This window comes from Gigantopelta aegis, chromosome 2, assembly GCF_016097555.1.
Source record: "Gigantopelta aegis isolate Gae_Host chromosome 2, Gae_host_genome, whole genome shotgun sequence".
NCBI classification, from domain to species: Eukaryota; Metazoa; Mollusca; class Gastropoda; order Neomphalida; family Peltospiridae; genus Gigantopelta; species Gigantopelta aegis.
The window spans coordinates 953,205-976,730 of NC_054700.1; the positions used below are offsets into that span (position 1 = coordinate 953,205).

Sequence of the window (23,526 nt, forward strand, 5' to 3'; positions counted from 1 at the left end):
TACACTCAGACTTTCAACTGTTATGATAGTTGCACTGTAATTTCCTGACTTACGACAGGTGCACTCATATTAACAATTAATGGGTTATACGACAAGAATCAAGTTGTAAGAGCACTCAGACTAGCAAATGGAGTCGTAGAAGTCGTGACAGCAGAAAGTTGGCCAACTTTGTGCTGGCAGTACAGGGTTTTAACACCTATGTTTCTAGACTCCGATAATGGGCACCATTCCCCACCATTCTGCAGAGGCTATGTCATTTTTTATTCCCAATTCTGGAGTAAAAAAAGTCCCAATCTGAATATAAATCGCATTCACTTGACAAACCTTCCCTCCGCAATAACATTTTGTAATGCACACTAGATATATTTATTTGAATAAACAAAAGTACATGTATAGACATATATAAAGCATTACTTTTTAAATTCTAACTTGCCTTAATAAGATGTTTTTGAAATGAAACTGAAAATTCCCAATTTTTGGTAAAACGACGCCCAAACATTCCCAATTTCAAAACCATGGGTGTCAAGTCAAATTGTAGAAATAAAACCCTGTGCAGTTGGTAGCATTAGGTCGCTAATAAATAAAGTCATCTTCAGCTACACAAAACCCCCAAAATGCTAAAAACATAAAAACTTGGGAATTCAGAATTCAGGCAGGTAGGTACTTGCTTTCCATGCACCCCAATTTCTCTCTCATTAACTATCCATTAACTCGCTGTCATGAACAGACAGCCCAAATAGCTGCTGTGTGCCCAGGACAGCGTGATTGAACCTTAATTGGACATAAGTATAAAAATAAATATAAATGAATGAATGAATGAATTAATTAATTAATACACAAAAAGGGCACTTTTAAACAGAAAAAAAAGAGGACATTCTCGTTTGTGTGTGTGTGTGTGTGTGGCAGGAGGGGGTGGTTTTCTTTATTTTGCTTGGTATAGCCCAGAGTTTATTACTTTAATCACTTAATAAATAACTCTTACCATTATTTCTGATGCTTTCGTAGGGGTTTCCATCTTGGCCTTGTTGACGTGGACTTTCTGCAACTTGCGCAGAATCAGCTCAGGATTCTCATAGTCTCCCGCACTGTTCTTTCTTCCTTTTGTCTCAACCGGCAGTTTCTTGGCAGGGGTGCAAATTTCTTGCTTCATTTCCACTATCTTTGATTCCTTTATCTTCAATTCCTCCTTTGGTTCCTCTTCCTGTTTCTCCATCAGTTCTTCTTCCAGTTTGGTGCTCGGTTCTTCCTCTGTATCCACTATCTCCGGCTCTTCCTTTGATTCCTCTATCATTAATTCCTCTTTTGGTTCCTCTTCCTGATTTTCCATCAGTTCTTCTTCCGGTTTGGTGCTTGGTACATCCTCAGTTTCCACTATCTCTGGTTCTTTCTCTTGAATGGGAAGTGCTGCTGCCAATTCCGGTTCCTGCATATCAGGATCAAACCCTGTGTGAGCTAGTCGTGAAGGGACTGCATAGCCGTCGGACAAATCAGAATCTGCCACGGAAAACTTACGTTCTGCAGCAGATTCTTCCTCTGTTTCCACTATCTCCGGTTCTTCCTTTGATTCCTCTATCTTCAATTCCTCTTTTGGTTCCTCTTCCTGTTTTTCCGTCAGTTCTTCCAGTTTGGTGCTCGGTTCTTCCTCTGTTTCCACTATCTCCGGCTCTTCCTTTGATTCCTCTATACTCAATTCCTCTTCCTGATTTTCCATCAGTTCTTCTTCCGGTTTGGTGCTTGGTACTTCCTCAGTTTCCACTATATCTGGTTCTTTCTCTTGAGTGGGAAGTGCTGCTGCCAATTCCGGTTCCTGCATATCAGGACCAAACCCTGTGTGAGCTAGTCGTGAAGGGACTGCATAGCCGTCAGACAAATCAGAATCTGCCACGGAAAACTTACGTTCTGCAGCAGATTCTTCCTCTGTTTCCACTATCTCTGGTTCTTCCTTTGATTCCTCCATCTTCAATTCCTCTTTTGGTTCCTCGTCCTGTTTTTCCATCAGTTCTTCTTCTAGTCTGGTGCTCGGTTCTTCCTCTGTTTCTACTATCTCCGGTTCTTCCTTTGATTCCTCTATCATCAATTCCTCTTTTGGTTCCTCTTCCTGTTTCTCCATCAGTTCTTCTTCTAGTCTGGTGCTCGGTTCTTCCTCTGTTTCTACTATCTCCGGTTCTTCCTTTGATTCCTCTATCATCAATTCCTCTTTTGATTCCTCCGTCAGTTCTTCTTCCAGTTTAGTGCTCGGTTCTTCCTCTGTTTCCACTATCTCTGGTTCTTCCTTTGATTCCTCTATCATTAATTCCTCTTTTGGTTCGTCTTCCAGTTTCATCATCAGTTCTTCTTCCAGTTTGTCTGCAAACACTTTTCTCAATTCCTCTTTGTGCACAGGTGTCATGAAATCAGGCTCCGAATCCTCGGTATCCTTTGCAGGTATATCGGAATCTGTCTCCATCATGGGAAGTGTTGCCGTCAATTCTGGTTCCATCACATCAGCGATAACATCTGCGGTGTAGTCCACGAGCCCATCGGAATCCGTCTCTGTTATACAAGCACCTTCCCCCACGTGGGCTAGTCGGGAAGGCGTGGTGTAGTCCTCGAAGTCGTTGGAACCCTGTCTGACCATGAACCTCTGAAGCACCAGTGGGTTATCCTCTGACTCGCACAGCGCTCCTTCCAATCCTTCTGGTGGTTCACCAAGCTTCTCAACAAGCTCCGTTAGCATAGGACTCTGATACGTGTCGGGGTCACCGCAAGTATTGTCTTCCATTTCAGCCATGATTTCAGTCTTCTCTGGCACTATGTCATCTGCAGGTGCAACATCTTCTTGTGGTGGTGGTGATTCATATTCTTCTGGGGGTGGTGGTTCAATTTCTTCTGGGGGTGGTGGTTCGGTTTCTTCTGGGGGTGGAGCACCATCATTATCCTTTGACCCCGAGAGAAATCTGGGTCTCATGACTTTGTTCAGAATATCTTCATCATCCATTATGTTGTAATCATCAATACGAAGATACTAAAGAAGAAAAAACAACAACATGAAAACAGCATGAGTCTCAACAGGGACGTTAGTATGTAACACGCTAGGCAGTCAACCTAGATGTATATTTGTATGTATCACTATGTTACATTTGTTCTGCTCTTTTCATGTGTAGTTTTGTTTTTGCAATAGTTGTTAATCGAAGGTTATATTTTCTTTTTATGAATTAGACTTTGATGTTAAATTTATTTATTATGAAACAAATAAAATAATATAATAAAATAATACAAGAATTTTGCGGAATTTAACATCTCACTTACCAAATAGTTATTATGTTCATTGAACTCTCAGACATTATTTAGATTGTCGATATTTGCTGATGAACTCTTAGGGTTTTAAAAAAATATTTGATAAATGTTTTATTATTTTCCGATATAAACCCAGTATACAGGTATCTGTCAACTTAAAATGCATATATTTATTGTTATATACTTACTTAAAATGCATATATTTATTGTTATATACCTACTTAAAATGCATATATTTATTGTTATATACCTACTTAAAATTTAGGCATATATTTATTGTTATATACCTACTTAAAATGCACATATTTATTGTTATAATAATAGCTACAGGTGATAGTAAAGATTATTGTTTAAATTGTATCGCTGTACAAGATTGAGTCAAAATAGTAAATTAAATTGAAATGCGTACTTCCCCTCAATAGATTTTTAAAATAATAATTTAAAGATGTAGTCAGGGGTGTCGGAACAAATAAAAATGAAAAAAGTGCACAGAAAGATGTACTTTTATATCATATATTTTCTGAACTGGGAACATGTCTAGTTTATAAAAAGTAATTATTCTACGTCAACTCTCTTGCTTTTGGATGCTACAGATCAAATTGTTACCCCACCCTAAGTGCCACTGAGTGAAATTTCAAATGTAACATTATGATTCACTGACTATAAACTTAAAATAAATTTTAATATAAAACAAATAAAAACACAAATACGGTTGGCACATTTCATCATTCTTTGCATTCCATCCCATTAAAGATATAAATAACATTAGCACACTGTTAAAGGTTGTACTATATATTAATTAAAATGCCATAGGTTACGAATATGGTTAAAATACTATAATGCATATATGAACCAAACTATGACTTATTAATTTGAATATTAAACTTCCCCAAAATATTAATTGAAGAAATTGCTAATTTTCCATATAACAGGATTTTGGTACAACATGCATCTTTGCACAAAATTGTAATAGCCTCTATTACAAATTCGCGAGAGAAAATAGGCAGAGTTACATCCCCCTAACCACTTCCGGCACATTTTGGTTGCAGCAATAATGGCCGATGACCAGTTGTTTGTGAATCTTCAGCTAAGATTTATGCATGCCAGTCCCTGGCATCATAAATGTCCCCACCATTGCTTTAAAAATAAAGAATGATACAGGTAAAAATTAAGTTGATGAAATTGTGTTTTGTCATAACTGACTACTGTTAAATATATTATAGGAGATGAATCTAGCGAGCGGTCACCCACCCTGATTGTTTTGGTTTTCTTGCGTGGAATTTTTTTTTTTCAAAGCTGCAATCTCGGCTCACATTAATGATCATAATTTCATTTAAACATACAAACACATCTGCAGTTTTAATGAATTGTGTGCGACGGTAACACAGTCGTAATAGATAATAAAAACATGTTTATAGTGCATCCCACAGGGAACGCATTTTTTCATACTATGGAATTTACTTTATTTCTGAGCCGCTTGTTTTCTAAATTACACACAAAAATAGCATTATTTTTGTTATCTCTAAAACACTTTTATTTTAATTTTTACGTCAAACCAAACTTTTGTAGCATTTCACACAATATGTAACATTCCAATCAGAACAGTCCCCTTCCCCACATGCTATATTATGTTCGTTTTCTTCAATGTATTTCCTGGGATGCATGACCCGACCCCACACACATACATATATACATATATAGATATATCGATATATATATACATATATATATGTGTGTGTGTGTTCATTGTTCTATGAAAGACGTGTTCGTAAGTATTTCATTTGAGCACAGAACATATTGTACATTTTCTTTTCTGTAAAAGAAGGAGATTTCACACAATCTGACAAACAATAATATTAATAGAAAACATTATTAACGTCAAAAAATAAAAGAACAAGTCAACGACTGCTCCACAATTCAGTAGTAACAAAGGGCCTTTGTTGCAAGCGACTAGAGCATGAACGCGCCGGAAGTCATTCAATGGCCAATTGGGGCCGCTTAGCGCTATGCAAGTCAAGGACAGATAAGTATGTTTCTAATAGAGGCTACATTTAGTTTTAGAAATATTCTATATAGTCTGGATGCAAAAACAAATTTGTGGGAACAAAGTAAACGAAAAATGTTTTTCAGTCTTTCTTAATTAATATACCTTATGGTATCTTAGAAAAAAAATCCCAATGTGTGGGGGTTGAGGATTTTATTATTATTATTATTATTTACGGCACTTTAAAATTAGGTAAATTAGGTAAATTATTGTAGACTGAGATATGGGGTAAGGATAACAAATTTAAGGTTTTGGTCACTTAAATTCTTTCTGTGTCAATGAAAAATGGAAGGAAGTTACAAAAATTATTATCATTTATTGATGTTCATGGATGGATTTGACATGATGATGCTATACTCATCAAATCCAAGATGGCAGAAAAACGAAAAGGAAAACATTTCTCCATTATTTTTCAATTCTATCAAATAATTATGACAATAAACACTGGTTAGATGTTAGTTAGCTCAAACTACTTACTGAGCCTCATGGATAATACCAGTTCACACCATTGGTCCGATTATGTCACAACCAACTACGCGTGCATATTATCAGCCTTTAAGGCCTCGAGTCACCATAATATACACTGCTAGTCTACAAACAAAAACCCCAAAGCATGTGGGTCCAGTGGGTGGGGTGTTTACTGTTGTATTTCATAGAAATAAAAAAAATAACAGAGAAATTGTCTTTCTGTGATAATAAAGACTGGAGATTTTAACACACCTGTAGGATGGTGTTAAAGTGTTAGAGCGGACTGCTACCAAGGTTTTCACTAGTTAATAAACAACCATAAAAGGGAGATCAGGTCGGAAACCTTATAAAAATTATATGTACAAACTAAACTTTAAACAAAAACTCTGCTCCTCATCAGAGTGTGATTGAAGAACTTGCTTCATATTAGCACCATGAAAAGAAAAACTATCTTCTACCATAACCATAGGAAGTTAGGAAAACCATGTGAACAAGTTCAAGGGAGGATCATATGTCTCTTCCAAAATTGTGGCCAGTCTTGGTGGAGGGCCAGATACTGACTCCAAACCCTGAGTGAGTGCTCCGGAAGGCTCAATGGGTAGGTGTAAACCACTTGCATCGACCAGTGATCCATAACTGGTTCAACAAAGGCCATGGTTTGTGCTATCCTGCCTGTGGGAAGTGCAAATAAAAGATCCCTTGCTGCTAATCGGAAGAGTAGCCCATGTAGTGGCGACAGCGGGTTTCCTCTCAAAATCTGTGTGGTCCTTAACCATATGTCTGACGCCATATAACCGTAAATAAAATGTGTTGAGTGCGTCGTTAAATAAAACATTTCTTTCTTTCTTTCTTTGGTGGAGGGAGTAGAGGTAGATCTATTGCCTCACTCACACTAGGTGTTAGTAAATCACTCGACCTGTATGTTGCTGCAGGAGCGACTTGAGGCCTAGTTCTTACCCTGAACCGTCAAGTTTGAGGTCATTGGACTGAGGGGATCCCGAAGATGTTGACCAAAATTAGACTTTAGGACACATCCGAAACCCATGGAAAAGCTGCGATCCCTCTTCTTGATCAGTGCCTAGAAGCACAGATTCCTACCCACTGGCAAAAGCCACAGTGGAGGATCCATGGGAAAGAGATTCCCATCCCAAGATTCCTGTTTAGACAGGAAATACTTGGCGGTAGTAATTGCTTCTTTGTACCCATCGGTGAACGCCAATGACTGTTTCTTCCCAACATCCACTAGTGCCGACAACGTCTAGCCCTAGTGACCTAAAAATGTGGGACCCAGATCTTTATTGCTCAAAGACCAAATATTAAATCCTTTCACAACCCCTTTCCAAACACCCCCCCCCCCCCCCCCCCTGAGGTATAAGGGAGGGAAATACCTGGGGCCAGGAGACTGATGAAACCGCTGTGGACAAACCAGATGCTGGATTGTGTCAGCGTCACTGATTCCAGGACCCGAGTGCTGGGCTCCCATTTGAGGGACTGCGTTGTTAAGACTAGGCTACAGGCTGGCCCAATTTCACCATACTGGACCACTGTGGTCTTGCCAGTCCTCAACAGAGAGTGGTCAGGTCATTGAGTTGCCCTGGGAGACCGCTGCTACCTGCCTCCCACCCACCCCACACAATAGTTTAAACCAAACACTAAATACGAGCAGTTGGTTGTGACGTAATTGAACAAACGGCACAGACCGATATCATCTATGATGTTTTAAAAGTTTTCCCCATCTTGCCTTCTGGCTCCGTAAAGGGCTAATTACACTGGAGAGCGGTGATGGAAAACTGTGCAGTGAAAAAGATAGAACTATATATGCAGTGCTTTTCAACAGATCTATTTACATTGAGCGCAGAATGGCCCAGTGGCAAAGCGGTAAACAGTGAGATAGAACTCGAATCAATTTCAGCCTCTTTGAATACTAGAAATTTGTTTTCTTGATGTGGTATATATATAGTATGATTAAGTATATGTGTGTGGGTGCAGGTGCAGCTCTAGCGGGAGAGTGCTGGGGTGCACACCCCTCATCACAAATTTGATGTGCCACAAACAATCCAGTGTATATCAAACAAATACAATAATATTTTGAATTTTGTACTGGGGGACATGTAATATCATGGTCAGTGTGATGTTTTGGGGGAAGATTTTCATGTAGATAATTCATGTTAAGTGCATTTTTTTAATACTTTATCTGCCTTTATTATCACTTGGATACTGTATGCTTTTTAAAAAATGTTTCACCCCTCCCTGGAAATATTTTGCATGCGCCCCTGATCTCATATAAACATACAAATATACTATATTAATAACATATCCACGAGATTAAAAAATATATATCTACGTGGTTCTTCATGCGATGTGTAATTACAAAAACTGTGCAAAATACCGCTTTCCGTTCACCACTCTCCTGTGTAATTAGGCCTTAAGTAGTTATATTTTGCCAGAAGGATGGGCTAACTAACATCTAACCAGTGTTTATTGCTGTTTTAAATAGAAATATTGTTGGAGGTAAATAAAAGTTCATTTCAAACAGTTTCAAATGTTTTGATGAGTTAAATTGGCATGAGCTAACTAGTAAAAATATTTGTTCTGCCAAACAAGGTATTTATATGTCATATTCATCCATCAGTTAAGGGTAGCAATCACTTTTGTTATGCATGTCTTGTCGATTTCCATTTTCATAGAGAGACCAGAAGAGACTAAAAATTAAAATGTATTAGGACTTTATAATTGGTGCATGAAAAGACCAAAAGCAATTAATGTAAAACAAATTCACAGCTTCAGGATTCACTACACATTTAATTGCCATATAACTTTAAACCAGTTTGTTAGGATCTTTAAGAGAGATAAATAATTGTAATTGTAATTTCATTACAAGCAAGCTTTTGATGAATTGCATAATGCTTGGAGACCCCCACTTCCTCGCATAATTGTAACACACTGTTTTGCGATTTGGAAAAGCACGGATACATATTTAAACTCAATTTATAATCCTTATGCAGGTTATAATGTACCATACATTTTGCGTGTATACATGTATGTCTAGCTATAACTACCTACCGTATGTTAAGCACTGTCGCTGTGACAGAGCATTTTTGAAAAGAAAAAAGATTTTAGTAATTTAAAAAGTGTGTTACGCAATGCTTTTAATTACACCCACAAGGGTGAGATGTAGCCCATTGGTAAAGCGCACACCTGAAGTGTGGTTGGTCTTGGATCAATCCCTGTCTGTGGGCCCAATGGGCTATTACTCGTTCCAGCCAGTGCACCACGACTGGTATATCAAAGGCCATGGTATGTGTTATTGTTTGTGGGATGGTGCATACAAAAGATCACTTTCTACTAATGAAAAATATAGACTATATGTCTGCCAAATTTTGACATTTAATAGCCCATGATTAATAAATCAGTTTGCTTTAGTGGCATTGTTAAAGAAAACAAAGTAATTACACCCATCCATCCCTGTAATGCTGCATAACATTTCGATATACACCCACCACCCCATTACATTTGAATGACCCTCTATAAGGTGTACTGATTCAGAAATTAATTAATATTCCTTTACTTTTCTCCCCAATATGTTCATTTAGAAAACCAGACTAAAACATGTGTTAATCACAAGGGTACTTGACACAACTGGAACTGCCTCTGAGCATTAACTAGTGAAGCACCTGTGGGTTCTCCTCCTCCGTGCCCAGATCTCCTTCCGGTGGTTCACTGAGCATCGGAACAAGCTTCGTCAGAAAACGACTCCGACACGTGTCAAGGCCACAGGGAGTATCTTTCTCCATTTCAGCCCGGATGCGCCCATCACTCTCCTTTGGCGCTACGTCCTCTACAGGTGCAACAGCTTCTTGTGGAGAAGGTTCGCTTTCTTCTGGTGGTGGTGGTTCGCTTTCTTCTGGGGGTGGTGGTTCACTCTCTTCTGGGGGTGGTGGTTCAATTTCTTCTGGGGGTGGCGGTTCGATTTCTTCTGGAGTTTGTAAATCGATTTCTTCTAGGGGTGCTGGTTCGATGTCTTCAGGGGATGGTGGTTCAATCTCTTCTGGTGGTGGTGATTCACTTTCTTCTGGCGGTGGTGGTTCGCTTTGTTCTGGTGGCAAAGGTGGTTCGCTGTCTTCTGGGGGTGGTGGTTCGCTCTCTTCTGGGGGTTGTGGTTCGATTTCTTCTGGAAGTGGTGGTTCACTTTCTTTTGGGGGTAGTGGTTTGGTTTCCTCTGGGGACGGTGGTTCAGTTTCTTCTGGGTGTGGGGGTTCAGTTTCTTCTGGGGTTTGAGGTTCACTCTCTTCACTTTTCTGAGCACTATTACTATTCTTTGGCCCCAAGAAAAATTTGTCCCTCATCATTCTATCCAGAATATCTTCATCATCTGTTATGTTGTAGTCATCAAGACGAAGATACTAAAGAAGACAAAGGCAACATGAATACAGCATGAGTCTCGACTGGGAGGTTAGTATGTAACACGGCCAGCCAGTAAAACTTGACCATATCCCCTCTCTATTCCATGACAGTCATGATGACATCGTTTTATAACACATCCCATAATATCCACTCCCCTTCTCCTAAATCCACTCCCCTTCTCCTAATTATATGTATGTTTTATAATGAATACTGTTCATAATTGGTTTGTGGTTCAACTCAAGATTATAGCCAGTCGCCGAAAATAAAGACAAACGTCTATATGTTATTGTTGTCAAAACATTGGGTATGACGGTCTTTCACAACTGGTAAAAAGCTCTTTCAATTTCATAAATTCATGCCAACATGCTCCTTTTATATTTTTCTCTGCAAGGGGCGGAGGGATGTATCATGTATGTATTATATTCCAAAAACATCAAGTGCTGCCATTGGTGCTCTCAAAAAGCAATTAACATGAATGGGCTGCAGAATTGGCCCAAGCTTTATGTAAGTGAGCCTGGAACGCATCCCACCCACCCCCTATAATGCTACATAACATTTATACCTTCACGCACCGACCCGACCCCCACCCACAGCATTACATAATATTTGAATGACCCCCTGTGGAGTGTACAGCTTAAGAAATTCTATAACACTTCTCCCCAATATGTTCATTTAGAATTATACAACCAGACTAAAACGTGTGTTATCACAAGGGTACTCAACACAGATGGAACTGCTTCTGAGCATTAACTAGTGAAGCACCTGTGGGTTCTCCTCCTCCATGCCCAGATCTCCTTCCAGTGGTTCACTGAGCATCGGAACAAGCTTCGTCAGAAAACGACTCCGACACGTGTCAAGGCCACAGGGAGTATCTTTCTCCATTTCAGCCCGGATGCACCCGTCACTCTCCTTTGGCACTACATCCTCTACAGGTGCAACAGCTTCTTGTGGAGAAGGTTCGCTTTCTTCTGGTGGTGGTGGTTCGATTTCTTCTGGGGGTGGTGGTTCGCTTTCTGGGGTTTGTGTTTCGCTTTCTTCTGGAGGTGGTGGCTCGATTTCTTCTGGTGGGGGTGGCTCAGTTTCTTCTGGTGGGGGAGGTTCAATTTCTTCTGGGGGTGGAGGTTCAATTTCTTCTGGGAGTGGTGGTTCGGTTTCTTCTTGGGGTGGAGGTTCAATTTCTTCTGGGGGGGTTGGTTCGATTTCTTCTGGGAATGTTGGTGTGCTTTCAAATTGTTGTAGTTCCCTTTCTTCTGGGGCTGGTGTCTCAATTTCGTCTGCGGGTTGTTGATCTGATGTAGTAGGAATTACTGGAGCTACTTCGCTCATTTCTGAGGGTGGTTCATCTTTTTCCCCAGCATCATCTCTATCCTTTGACCCCAAGAGAAATCTGTTTCTCATGATTCTGTCCAGAATGTCTTCGTCATCCGTTACATTGTAGTCATCAAGACGAAGATACTAAAGAAGACAAAGGCAACATGAATACAACATGAGCCTCGACTGGGAGGTTAGTATGTAAAACGGACAGCCAGTCAACCTAGTAGGGTTAGGTACCACTGTAAGGCTACTAAACATTTGGACATACACCCACCCATCCCCTCAAGTGTTATGCAATATCTGAATGGCCTCTGATGTCTAGGCAGGCCGTAGCTCAGTGGTAAAACACTGATGTCTGGTAGGTCTAGGATCGATCCCAGTTGGTGGGCCCATTGGGCTATTTTTCATTCAAGTATGTGCACCGTGACTGGTATAGCAAAGGCCGTGGTATGTGCTACTAATGAGACAATGTAGTGGGTTTCCTCTCTAAGACTATATATCAAAATTACGAAATGTTTGACATCCAGTAGCCGATGTTTTTGTTCTGCTCTATATAAAGATACAAAATGTAACCTGTGCCACCCCACTAGAGGCTGTGCATACTCCCCCAACCCTCCAGATATCGTGCCAATTCCACAGGTCCATATAGGCTATGTGCTATGAGAATGAATGTATTTTTAATCTCTTTGGTAATAAATTCATGTTTATAGAAAGAAACATATTTTTAAAAACAAAATGGCCACACTGGCTGTGTTTTATTTTATGAATTAAAGTACGTAACTCTTGTCCATATCCCCTCCCTACCCCATGACAATATGATGACATCATTTTGTAACACATCCCATGATATCCACTCCCCTTCTCCTAATAATATGTATGTTTTATACTCAATACTGTTCATAATTGTTTCTGATCCAACTCGAGATTATAGCCAGTTACCCAAAATAAAGTTAAAGTTGTTTTCTTTAATGACACCAATAGAGCACATTGATTTGTTAATCATCAGCTATTAGATGTCAAACATATGGTAATTTTGAGTCATAGAGAGGAAACCCGCAATATTTTTCCATTAGTAGCAAGGGATCTTTTATATGCACCATCCCACAGACAGGATAGCACATACCATGGCCTTTGATATACCAGTCGTGGTGCACTGGCTGGAACGAGAAATAGCCCAATGGGCCCACCAACGGCGATCAATCCCAAACCGACAGCGCATCAAGCGAGCACATTACCACTGGGCTACGTCCCGCCCCTTCACTCAAAATAAAGACAAAGAAAATGTCTATATGTTATTGTCAAAATACTGGCATATTATGGTCTTTCACAACTGGGGAAATGCTTTTTCAGTTTCATAAATTCATGCCAACGTGCTCTAAGGGGTGGAGGGATATATCATGTATATATTATATACCAAAAACATCAAGTGCTGGCATTGGTACTCTCAAAAAGCAATTAAAGTGAATGGGCTGCATAATTAGCCCAAGCCTTATGTAAATGAGCCTGGAACGCATCCCACCCACCCCCTATAATGCTACATAACATGTATACCGACCCCCACCCAGCATAACATAATATTTGAATGACCCTCTATGGGGTGTACAGCTTCAGAAATTAATTAATATTCCTTTACTTTTCTCCCCAATATGTTCATTTAGAATTAAACAACCAGACTAAAACGTGTGTTAATCACAAGGGTACTCAACACAGCTGGAACTGCCTCTGAGCATTAACTAGTGAAGCACCTGTGGGTTCTCCTCCTCCGTGCCCAGATCTCCTTCCGGTGGTTCACTGAGCATCGGAACAAGCTTCGTCAGAAAACGACTCCGACACGTGTCAAGGCCACAGGGAGTATCTTTCTCCATTTCAGCCCGGATGCGCCCGTCACTCTCCTTTGGCGCTACGTCCTCTACAGGTGCAACAGCTTCTTGTGGAGAAGGTTCGCTTTCTTCTGGTGGGGGTGGCTCAGTTTCTTCTGGTGGGGGTGGCTCAGTTTCTTCTGGTGGGGGAGGTTCAATTTCTTCTGGGTTTGGAGGTTCAATTTCTTCTGGGAGTGGTGGTTCGGTTTCTTCTTGGGGTGGAGGTTCAATTTCTTCTAGGGGGGTTGGTTCGATTTCTTCTGGGGGTGTTGGTGTGCTTTCAAATTGTTGTAGTTCCCTTTCTTCTGGGGCTGGTGTCTCAATTTCGTCTGCGGGTTGTTGATCTGATGTAGTAGGAATTACTGGAGCTACTTCGCTCATTTCTGAGGGTGGTTCATCTTTTTCCCCAGCATCCTCACTATCCTTTGACCCCAAGAGAAATCTGTTTCTCATGATTCTGTCCAGAATGTCTTCGTCATCCGTTACGTTGTAGTCATCAAGACGAAGATACTAAAGAAGACAAAGGCAACATGAATACAACATGAGCCTCGACTGGGAGGTTAGTATGTAAAACGGACAGCCAGTCAACCTAGTAGGGTTAGGTACCACTGTAAGGCTACTAAACATTTGGACATACACCCACCCATCCCCTCAAGTGTTATGCAATATTTGAATGGCCTCTGATGTCAAGGCAGGCCGTAGCTCAGTGGTAAAACACTGATGCCTGGTAGGTCTAGGATCGATCCCAGTTGGTGGGCCCATTGGGCTATTTTTCATTCAAGTATGTGTACTGTGACTGGTATAGCAAAGGTCGTGGTATGTGCTACTAATGAGACATGTAGTGGGTTTCCTCTCTAAGACTATATATCAAAATTACGAAATGTTTGACATCCAGTAGCCGATGTTTTTGTTCTGCTCTATATAAAGATACAAAATGTAACCTGTGCCACCCCACTAGAGGCTGTGCATACTCCCCCAACCCTCCAGATATCGTGCCAATTCCACAGGTCCATATAGGCTATGTGCTATGAGAATGAATGTATCTTTAATCTCTTTGGTAATAAATTCATGTTTATAGAAAGAAACATATTTTTAAAAACAAAATGGCCACACTGGCTGTGTTTTATTTTATGAATTAAAGTACGTAACTCTTGTCCATATCCCCTCCCTACCCCATGACAATATGATGACATCATTTTGTAACACATCCCATGATATCCACTCCCCTTCTCCTAATAATATGTATGTTTTATACTCAATACTGTTCATAATTGTTTCTGATCCAACTCGAGATTATAGCCAGTTACCCAAAATAAAGTTAAAGTTGTTTTCTTTAATGACACCAATAGAGCACATTGATTTGTTAATCATCAGCTATTAGATGTCAAACATATGGTAATTTTGAGTCATAGAGAGGAAACCCGCAATATTTTTCCATTAGTAGCAAGGGATCTTTTATATGCACCATCCCACAGACAGGATAGCACATACCATGGCCTTTGATATACCAGTCGTGGTGCACTGGCTGGAACGAGAAATAGCCCAATGGGCCCACCAACGGCGATCAATCCCAAACCGACCGTGCATCAAGCGAGCACATTACCACTGGGCTATGTCCCGCCCCTTCACTCAAAATAAAGACAAAGAAAATGTCTATATGATATTGTCAAAATACTGGCATATTATGGTCTTTCACAACTGGGGAAATGCTTTTTCAGTTTCATAAATTCATGCCAACGTGCTCTAAGGGGTGGAGGGATATATCATGTATATATTATATACCAAAAACATCAAGTGCTGGCATTGGTACTCTCAACAAGCAATTAAAGTGAATGGGCTGCATAATTAGCCCAAGCCTTATGTAAATGAGCCTGGAACACATCCCACTCACCCCCTATAATGCTACATAACATGTATACCGACCCCCACCCAGCATAACATAATATTTGAATGACCCTCTATGGGGTGTACAGCTTCAGAAATTAATTAATATTCCTTTACTTTTCTCCCCAATATGTTCATTTAGAATTAAACAACCAGACTAAAACGTGTGTTAATCACAAGGGTACTCAACACAGCTGGAACTGCCTCTGAGCATTAACTAGTGAAGCACCTGTGGGTTCTCCTCCTCCGTGCCCAGATCTCCTTCCGGTGGTTCACTGAGCATCGGAACAAGCTTCGTCAGAAAACGACTCCGACACGTGTCAAGGCCACAGGGAGTATCTTTCTCCATTTCAGCCCGGATGCGCCCATCACTCTCCTTTGGCGCTACGTCCTCTACAGGTGCAACAGCTTCTTGTGGAGAAGGTTCGCTTTCTTCTGGTGGTGGTGGTTCGATTTCTTCTGGGGGTGGTGGTTCGCTTTCTAGGGCTTGTAATTCGCTTTCTTCTGGAGGTGGTGGCTCGATTTCTTCTGGTGGGGGTGACTCGGTTTCTTCTGGTGGGGGTGGCTCGGTTTCTTCTAGGGATGGAGGTTCAGTTTCTTCTGGGGATGGTGGTTCGATTTCTTCTATGGGTGGAGGTTCAATTTCTTCTGGGGGTGGTGGTTCAATTTCTTCTGGGGGTTGTTGATCTGATGCAGTAGCAATTACTGGAACTACTTCGCTCATTTCTGGGGGTGGTTCATCTTTTTTCTGAGCATCATCACTATCCTTTGACCTCAAGAGAAATCTGTTTCTCATGATTCTGTCCAGAATATCTTCGTTATCAGTTACGTTGTAGTCATCAAGACGAAGATACTAAAGAAGACAAAGGCAACATGAATATACAACATGAGCCTCGACTGGGAGGTTAGTATGTAAAACGGACAGCCAGTCAACTTAGTAGGGTTAGTACCACTAAAAAACCCAGACCACGGTATACGACGGGTTTTTAAAAAAAATACTGTGGTATGTAGTCACATACTAATCACTGCAATTCAGTGATATAATAATTTCTCAACATACAATATCATTTATGTGGCTTGAAACTTAGAAGACAAAAATGTATGACATACTACAATGATATACCAGTAGAGATTCTGACTGATTCAGTTTACACATTACATTCTGTTTTCCTCTAAAGATGAGTAACATTAAGCAGGCATCGAAATAAGTCGAAAACGGTCGTTCAGGTTACCGGGAGGTTACCACATATACCACAAATTTCAACAAGCGGTAGTTTCATTTCCGAACGTAAACCAGGCAATGCATTCCGGAATTCCGCATAAGGAATTGCAACGATGTCGCGCGCACTTGTGCAATTGCAAGCAATTATAGTCCCTCTGCGTCCACTAGATGAATTGACTTCCTCGTTTCGTTTTCTGCTACGAAATTGCACCGATGTTCGTGCACACTTGTGCAATTCCAAACAATTTCGGCAATCTGTGTTTAAGTATCACCCACTAGATAAAGTTACTTCCGGATTTCGTTTCTCGTACCGATGTTCTAACTTTCATATAGTTGTGGTAACCTATAGATTACCAGGCTATATTTTGCGGTAACCTGTAAATGGGTTACCAGACGCTATGCTTATTTCGATGCCTGATTAAGCAAGACTAAAAATCGCATTTTGAGAAAAGCTAATATCGTACATATAGGTAGAACATAGTTGTAGAGCCTTGTTGTCTTTTAAGACCTGTTAATGTAAATGAAATAAACATAAGAGATGAATGAATCAGATGCATTCTATAATTAGCATTTCAGTTGAACTTGAAGAATAATAAAAATGGCAAAGTTTAAACAAATGTATTCTGTTATCACCATTTTAATTATACCAGTAGCTATTAACTACCAGTAACTTTTATATAGCTACTTTTATTTCAGTAGATGACCTAGGTAAACAGGTCCCTTTATGTTTTCAGTTTGCTACATTGTATTATTGTTTAATTTAGTTCAAGTTAAATGGTCTTAACGTCAATTTACATGTAGCTTCAATAATAAACAAACTCCATAAACCTATGATAAATCATGTAGTGTTTCAATTCCAGTCATTATTATCTGGATTACTGAATTGATTTCATGTTCTTGTTTAGGAACATCAGTGTATTACTGATTAATATGTGAAATATTTATAACAAACTCAAAAATTATCAATGTAAATGGTATTTAACATCAAACATAAGGTTATTGTTGTATTAGTCTAGAATGGGAATCTTTGCCTATCCGGTGGTAGGCAGAAATTTTGTGTACTCATCATCTCTGATTGAGAGAGCGATTATAACTGTCCAAATGTCAATCTAGCTCTAGAACAGTAGAGTAGGCCTTGGCTAACCACACATGGTGGAACAAGTGACTTGAGAACAGGTCCAACCAAACCATCACTGCCTATACAGTGACAATCAGACGTTTGGGACATATGTTTTAAGCTCAGTTTACTAGCACACATATTCAACTCTATTTATAATCATTATTATGTGTTTTCATCTAGCTATTACTACCTACGTTAATATTTTAAACATTGTTGCTGTGACAGAACATTTATGAAAAAAATTAAAAATTAAATAAAAACCAGAAAAATATTTTAGTAATAACGCTGTTGAGTACACCCACTCACTCACCCCCTGTAACGCAGTTCACTACACACACACCCACTGTAACACTACAAAACATTTGGACCCACCCCTCGAGCATTACGTAATATTTGAATGGCCTCTGATGTCTAGGGCGGGCTGTAGCCCAGTGGTAAAACACTTGTCTGATGCGTGGTATAGGTCTAGGATCGATCTCAGTCGGTAGGCCCATTGGGCTATTTCTCATTCAAGTATGTGGACCATGACCATGACTGGTACTCTCGAGTGCCTAATAAACAGGGGCTGAATAAGCATAGGGTCTGGAAATTTAGCTAAATTGTAAAAATTAACTAGTAATGAAAACAGAATACAACTGTAGTAAGATCTTGAAAGTATGCAAATGTACTTGTGTATGTGTGTGTGTGTGTGTCTGTGTGTGTGTGTGTGTGTGTGTGTGTGTGCGTACGTGTGTGTGTGTGTCATATAGTTCATCCCATCCTATAAAAAAATTATGGTTTTTTTTTGGTAAATAGTTTCAGTTAGGTTTGACATAAAAATAAAAATAAAAGTGTTTTAGAAATAAGAAAACTACTGTAAACCGTATTAATATTGCGACGTGTTTTTTCCGCGAATGTATACCTTAGCGCATGTTCGCGACGTGTAAATTTCGCGAACGACCGTTGACAGCTCAAAAAAAAAGTGGATAAAGACCGCTCACTGTAATTGTTATAAAGTTACTGTCTGTAAATCAATATTCTGTTATCCTACATCAAGCAATTGTGCCTGGTACAGAGTCTATAGAGAGGATTAGGCCCTACCCACCTCACCTGTATTAGAATCACAACTCACAGCTTCAGTTGTTAACTGTTAAAACCCTTTGGTAGATAAAACAATAAACGATCAGTCATCGATTGAAGTTACATAAAACAATTAACGATTAGTCTCCATCAAGGAGAACTCGTGTATAGACTGCCTGTTGAGTGAATCTTTTTGTGAATTTTATTCTCAATAAAATATTTCAAAACAAAACAAATTACTTTAAGCACACTTCAAACTGGAAAATAGTGCATGCGTATTAATTTCGCGACATAAGGCTGGACGCGAACGACTCGAAATTTATACGCACGCATTTTTTCCACGGTTTACAGTATATATATATATATATATATATAGATATATATATATATATATATCTATATATGTCCATGCAACAAAACCAAAACAATCAGGGTGTGTCACAGCTCGCTAGATTCATCTCCTATATTTAACACATGGTCAATTATAACAAAACACAATTTCATCAACTGAATTTTTACCTGTATCATTCTTTATTTTTAAAGCATAGTTGTGGACATTTATGATGCCAGGGGCTGGCATGCATAAATCTCAGCTGAAGATTCACAAACCACTGTGGTCATCGGCCATGCTTGCTATTAGCGGAACGCGCCAAACTGGAAAGCAGTTAGGGGACGTACATGTAACTCTTGCTCTTTTCTAATAGAGACTATATATCGAAGCATTTGATAAATTAACAATTGTAATAAGCAATGGGTGCCGAATTACCGTAGGGGGTTACATTTTTTTCAGATGTAATTAAACACAGGGTGCTCAATAAGCGTAGACACCAACATTTTTTCACAAATTTATTAAACGTAGGTGTACGTTTATTTGGCACTCGAGAGTAGGCCTATAGCAAAGGCTGTGGTATGTGCTACTAATGAATCAATGTAGCGGGTTTCCTCTCTAAGACTATACATGTATATCAAAATTACCAAATGTTTGACATCCAGTAGCCGATATTTTTGTTCTGCTCTATATAAAGATAAAAGATGTAACCTGTGCTACCCCACTAGAGGCTGTGCACACTCCCCCAACCCTCCAGATATCAGTGCTAATTCCACAGGTCCATATAGGCTATGTGCTATGAGAATTTATCATATAATATCTTTCATTTTCAGTGCAATCAAAGTATGTGATATTTTTCAGATCACATACTTTAAGAATTTGATAACTTTGCAAATTAGATGTAAATTAGTCGAGGTCTCGGCACTAGGTTTATTGACATTTAAGCAAATGTACTTGGGTGACACTCCATGATTGACGTATGCATTCAAAGTCATCAAATAAAAACATTTCAATGGCAATTTGACACTGAAAGCTGTCCAGCGTTCAGAAAACAAAAAACGTTAGGCATAACTTTATTTTGATCTAAGGACATCCAAAATGACGTCATTCGAGTTTGACATCATTTCCATTCAAAAATACACCGCGCCACATATTCTTACATCATTTGAATATTTAGTAATGGTGGGCTGGAATTAAAGTTGTGTGTACAGTTTACAAAAACATGTTGTATTAAGCTTGAGCTTATATGATAAAGAGATTATTACCCTCATGCATTTCGGTATTGTCAATATCATATATTAGGAATAAAAATAATGTATTATGCTCGCCAGAGGCTCGCTTAATACAATTTTTATTCCTAATATATATTGACGATACCGAAAAACACTCTGGTAATAACCTCTATTTATCATATAATATCTTACATTTTCAGTGCAAATCAAAGTATGTGATATTTTTCAGATCACATACTTCAAGAATTTGATAACTTTGCAAATTAGATGTAAATTAATCGAGGTCACGGCACTAGGTTTATTGACATTTAAGCAAACGTACTTGGGTGACACTCCATAATTGATGTATGCATTCATAGTCATCGAATAAAAAGATTTCAATGGCAATTTGATACTGAAAGCTGTCCAGCGTTCAGAAAACAAAAAAAACATTAAGCTCTCGTTTGTTTTGATGCAAGGATATCCAAAATGACGTCATTTGAGTTTGACGTCATTGCCATTCAAAAATACATCGCGCCACATATTCTTACGTCATTTGAATATCTAGTAATGGCGGACTGGAATTAAAGTTGCATGTACAGTTTACAAAAACATGTATTAAGCTTGAGATTATATGATAAAGAGATTATTACCCTCGTGTATTTCGGTATCGTCAGTATCATATATTAGGAATAAAAATAATGTATTATGCTTGCCAGAGGCTCGCATAATACAATTTTTATTCTTAATATATGATATTGACGATACTGAAAAACACTGGTAATAACCTCTATGTATCTTTAATCTCTTTGGTAACAAATTCATGCTTATAGAAAGAAAAATATTTTTAAAAACAAAATGGCCACACTGGCTGTGTAACTCTTGACCATATCCCCTCCCTACCCCATGACAGTCATGACATCGTTTTGTCAAAACATCCCATGATATCCACTTCCCTTCTAATTATATGTACCCGGTACGTTTTATACTGAATACTGTTCATAACTGGTTTGTGGTCTAAGTCAACATTATAGCCAGTCACCCAAAATAAAGTTAATGTTTGTTTTGTTTAACAACACCACTAGAGCACATTGATTTGTTAATCATCAGCTATTGGATGTCAAACATATGGTAATTTTGACAGTTATAGAAAGGAAACCCGCTACATTTTCCCATTAGTAGCAAGGGATCTTTTATATGCACCATCCCACAGGCAGGATAGGATATACCACGGCCTTTGATATATTAGTCGTGCACTGGCTGGAATGAGAAATAGCCCAACGGGTCCACAATCGGGGATCAATCCCAAACCGTGAGCTTGTTGCCACTGAGCTATGTCCCACCCCTTTTCCCAAAATAAAGACAAAGGAAACGTCTATATGTTATTGTTGTCAAAACACTGGCGTATATGACGGTCTTTCACAACTGAAAAAAACCATTAACTAGTGAAATACCTGTGGGTTCTCCTCCTCCGTCCCCAGATCTCCTTCCGGTGGTTCACTGAGCATCGGAACAAGCTTCGTCAGAAAACGACTCCGACACGTGTCAAGGCCGCAGGGAGTATCTTTCTCCATTTCAGCCTGGATGCGCCCGTCACTCTCCTTTGGCGCTACACCCTCTACAGGTGCAACAGCTTCTTCTGGAGAAGGTTCGATTTCTTCTGGGGGTGGTGCTTCGCTTTCTTCTGGTGGGGGTGGTTCGGTTTCTTCTGGAGGTGGTGGCTCGATTTCTTCTGGTGGCGGTGGTTCGCTTTCTTCTGGTGGGGGTGGCTCGGTTTCTTCTGGTGGGGGTGGCTCAGTTTCTTCTGGTGGGGGTGGCTCGGTTTCTTCTGGTGGTGGTTCAATTTCTTCTGGGGGCGGTGGTTCACTTTCTTCTGGGGGCGGAGGTTCAATTTCTTCTGGAGGTGGCGGTTCGATTTCTTCTGGAGGTGGAGGTTCGATTTCTTCTGGGGGTTGTTCGTCTGTTGCAGTTACTGGAGCTACTTCACTCATTTCTGGTTGTCGTTCACTTCTTCTCGGAAAGTCGTCACTATCCTCCGACAATGAGAGAAATCTCTGCCTCATGATTCTGTCCAGATCATCTTCGTTATCTGCAGTGTTGTGATCGTCTGGACGATACTAAAGAAGACGAAAACAATATGGATATAGCACAAGTCTTGACTGGGAGGTTATTGTATGTGACACAGCCAGCCAGTCAACCTAGTGCTGTGTTAATACAACCACATACAAACATGTAACTTAGTAACTACGTTACATTTGTTGCCAATCCAAGTCCCTGAAGAGTTGGGATTAAATCCCTTCTCAACCCTCTTCCAAAACCCTACAGAAGGGAGGGAACTACCCTGTGCCAGGAGGCTAGTGAAACCACTGTGCGTTTCCCACACCAGACTAGAACTGAAAGAATCCGTATGCATGACTGTGTCCACTTCACAAGACCCAGGACCCCAGTGCCAGGAGACCCTAGTACTTCCTCTGCAGGCCTGTCCTGTCTAGCACAACACTCCTTGAGTTACCACAGGGACTGTGACTGGGGCCTGGGCAGGGTTCTCGACCTTGGCAGGGCCCAGTGAGGGAGAGTTCAACCAAAAAGGTTAAAACTTATATTGTTTAACGACACCACTAGAGCACATTGATTTAGTAATCACGATTATTGGATGTCAAACATGGTAATTTTTAGTGAGAAAACCCACTATATTTTTCAATTAGTAGCAAGGGATCTGTTATAGGCATCATTCCACAGACAGGATAGCACATACCAAGGTGCATTGGCTGGAATGAGAAATTGTCAATGGGCCCACTGACGGGGATCAATCCTAGACCGACTGCATCAAGCGTGTGCTTTACCACTGGGATAAAATTCCACCCCTTAGTTTGTGAAAGTTTTTGGAAGTTGTGATTATGTATATAGTGATGATCAATCTCTTGTTATCATCAAGATGTAACACGAATTAAGTGTGGGGGGGGGGGGGGGGGGAGGGGGGGTATTATTATTTCAAATTATATTTCTTTTATGTGCTATATAGCGAAAAGATCATTGATATAACTGGTTCATTATTGTAACAATATGCCATCTAGGGTTTGAGAATAATATTTTCACACTTTTGTGAGTAAATGTTGTACAGAAATCAGTTCAGAAAAAATGGCAAAAAGACTTTAAGAGTGATAACTATAATCAATATTTCACTAAATATGTGCTAATATATGTATCTTTCATCTTCTCACTGTATAGTCACTTGTTATCTGTAATAATTTATCTCTATAGTCACTGGGTAAATTTTGCTTCTACTTTGTCAAGTGAATAATAATTTCAGCAACTTAATTAAATTAAATAATTGATG

General features: G+C 39.6%; 1 protein-coding gene across 3 annotated transcripts in view; it reads right to left on the reverse strand.

Annotated features, from left to right (window-relative positions):
- LOC121379542 (titin-like) overlaps positions 1-23,526 on the reverse strand; it is an 82,731-nt gene that overhangs the window by 34,421 nt on the left and 24,784 nt on the right. For 2 of the 3 annotated variants that reach the window (XM_041508189.1, XM_041508196.1), the window contains exons 6-11: positions 21,644-22,306; positions 15,479-16,102; positions 13,252-13,875; positions 10,955-11,647; positions 9,463-10,191; positions 983-3,004 (exon numbers count right to left, since the gene is read on the reverse strand). In XM_041508189.1, the coding sequence (XP_041364123.1) occupies positions 983-3,004; positions 9,463-10,191; positions 10,955-11,647; positions 13,252-13,875; positions 15,479-16,102; positions 21,644-22,306 (5,355 nt within the window). The remainder of the gene's footprint in view (positions 1-982; positions 3,005-9,462; positions 10,192-10,954; positions 11,648-13,251; positions 13,876-15,478; positions 16,103-21,643; positions 22,307-23,526) is intronic. The other variant, XM_041508201.1, reaches the window with a different exon arrangement.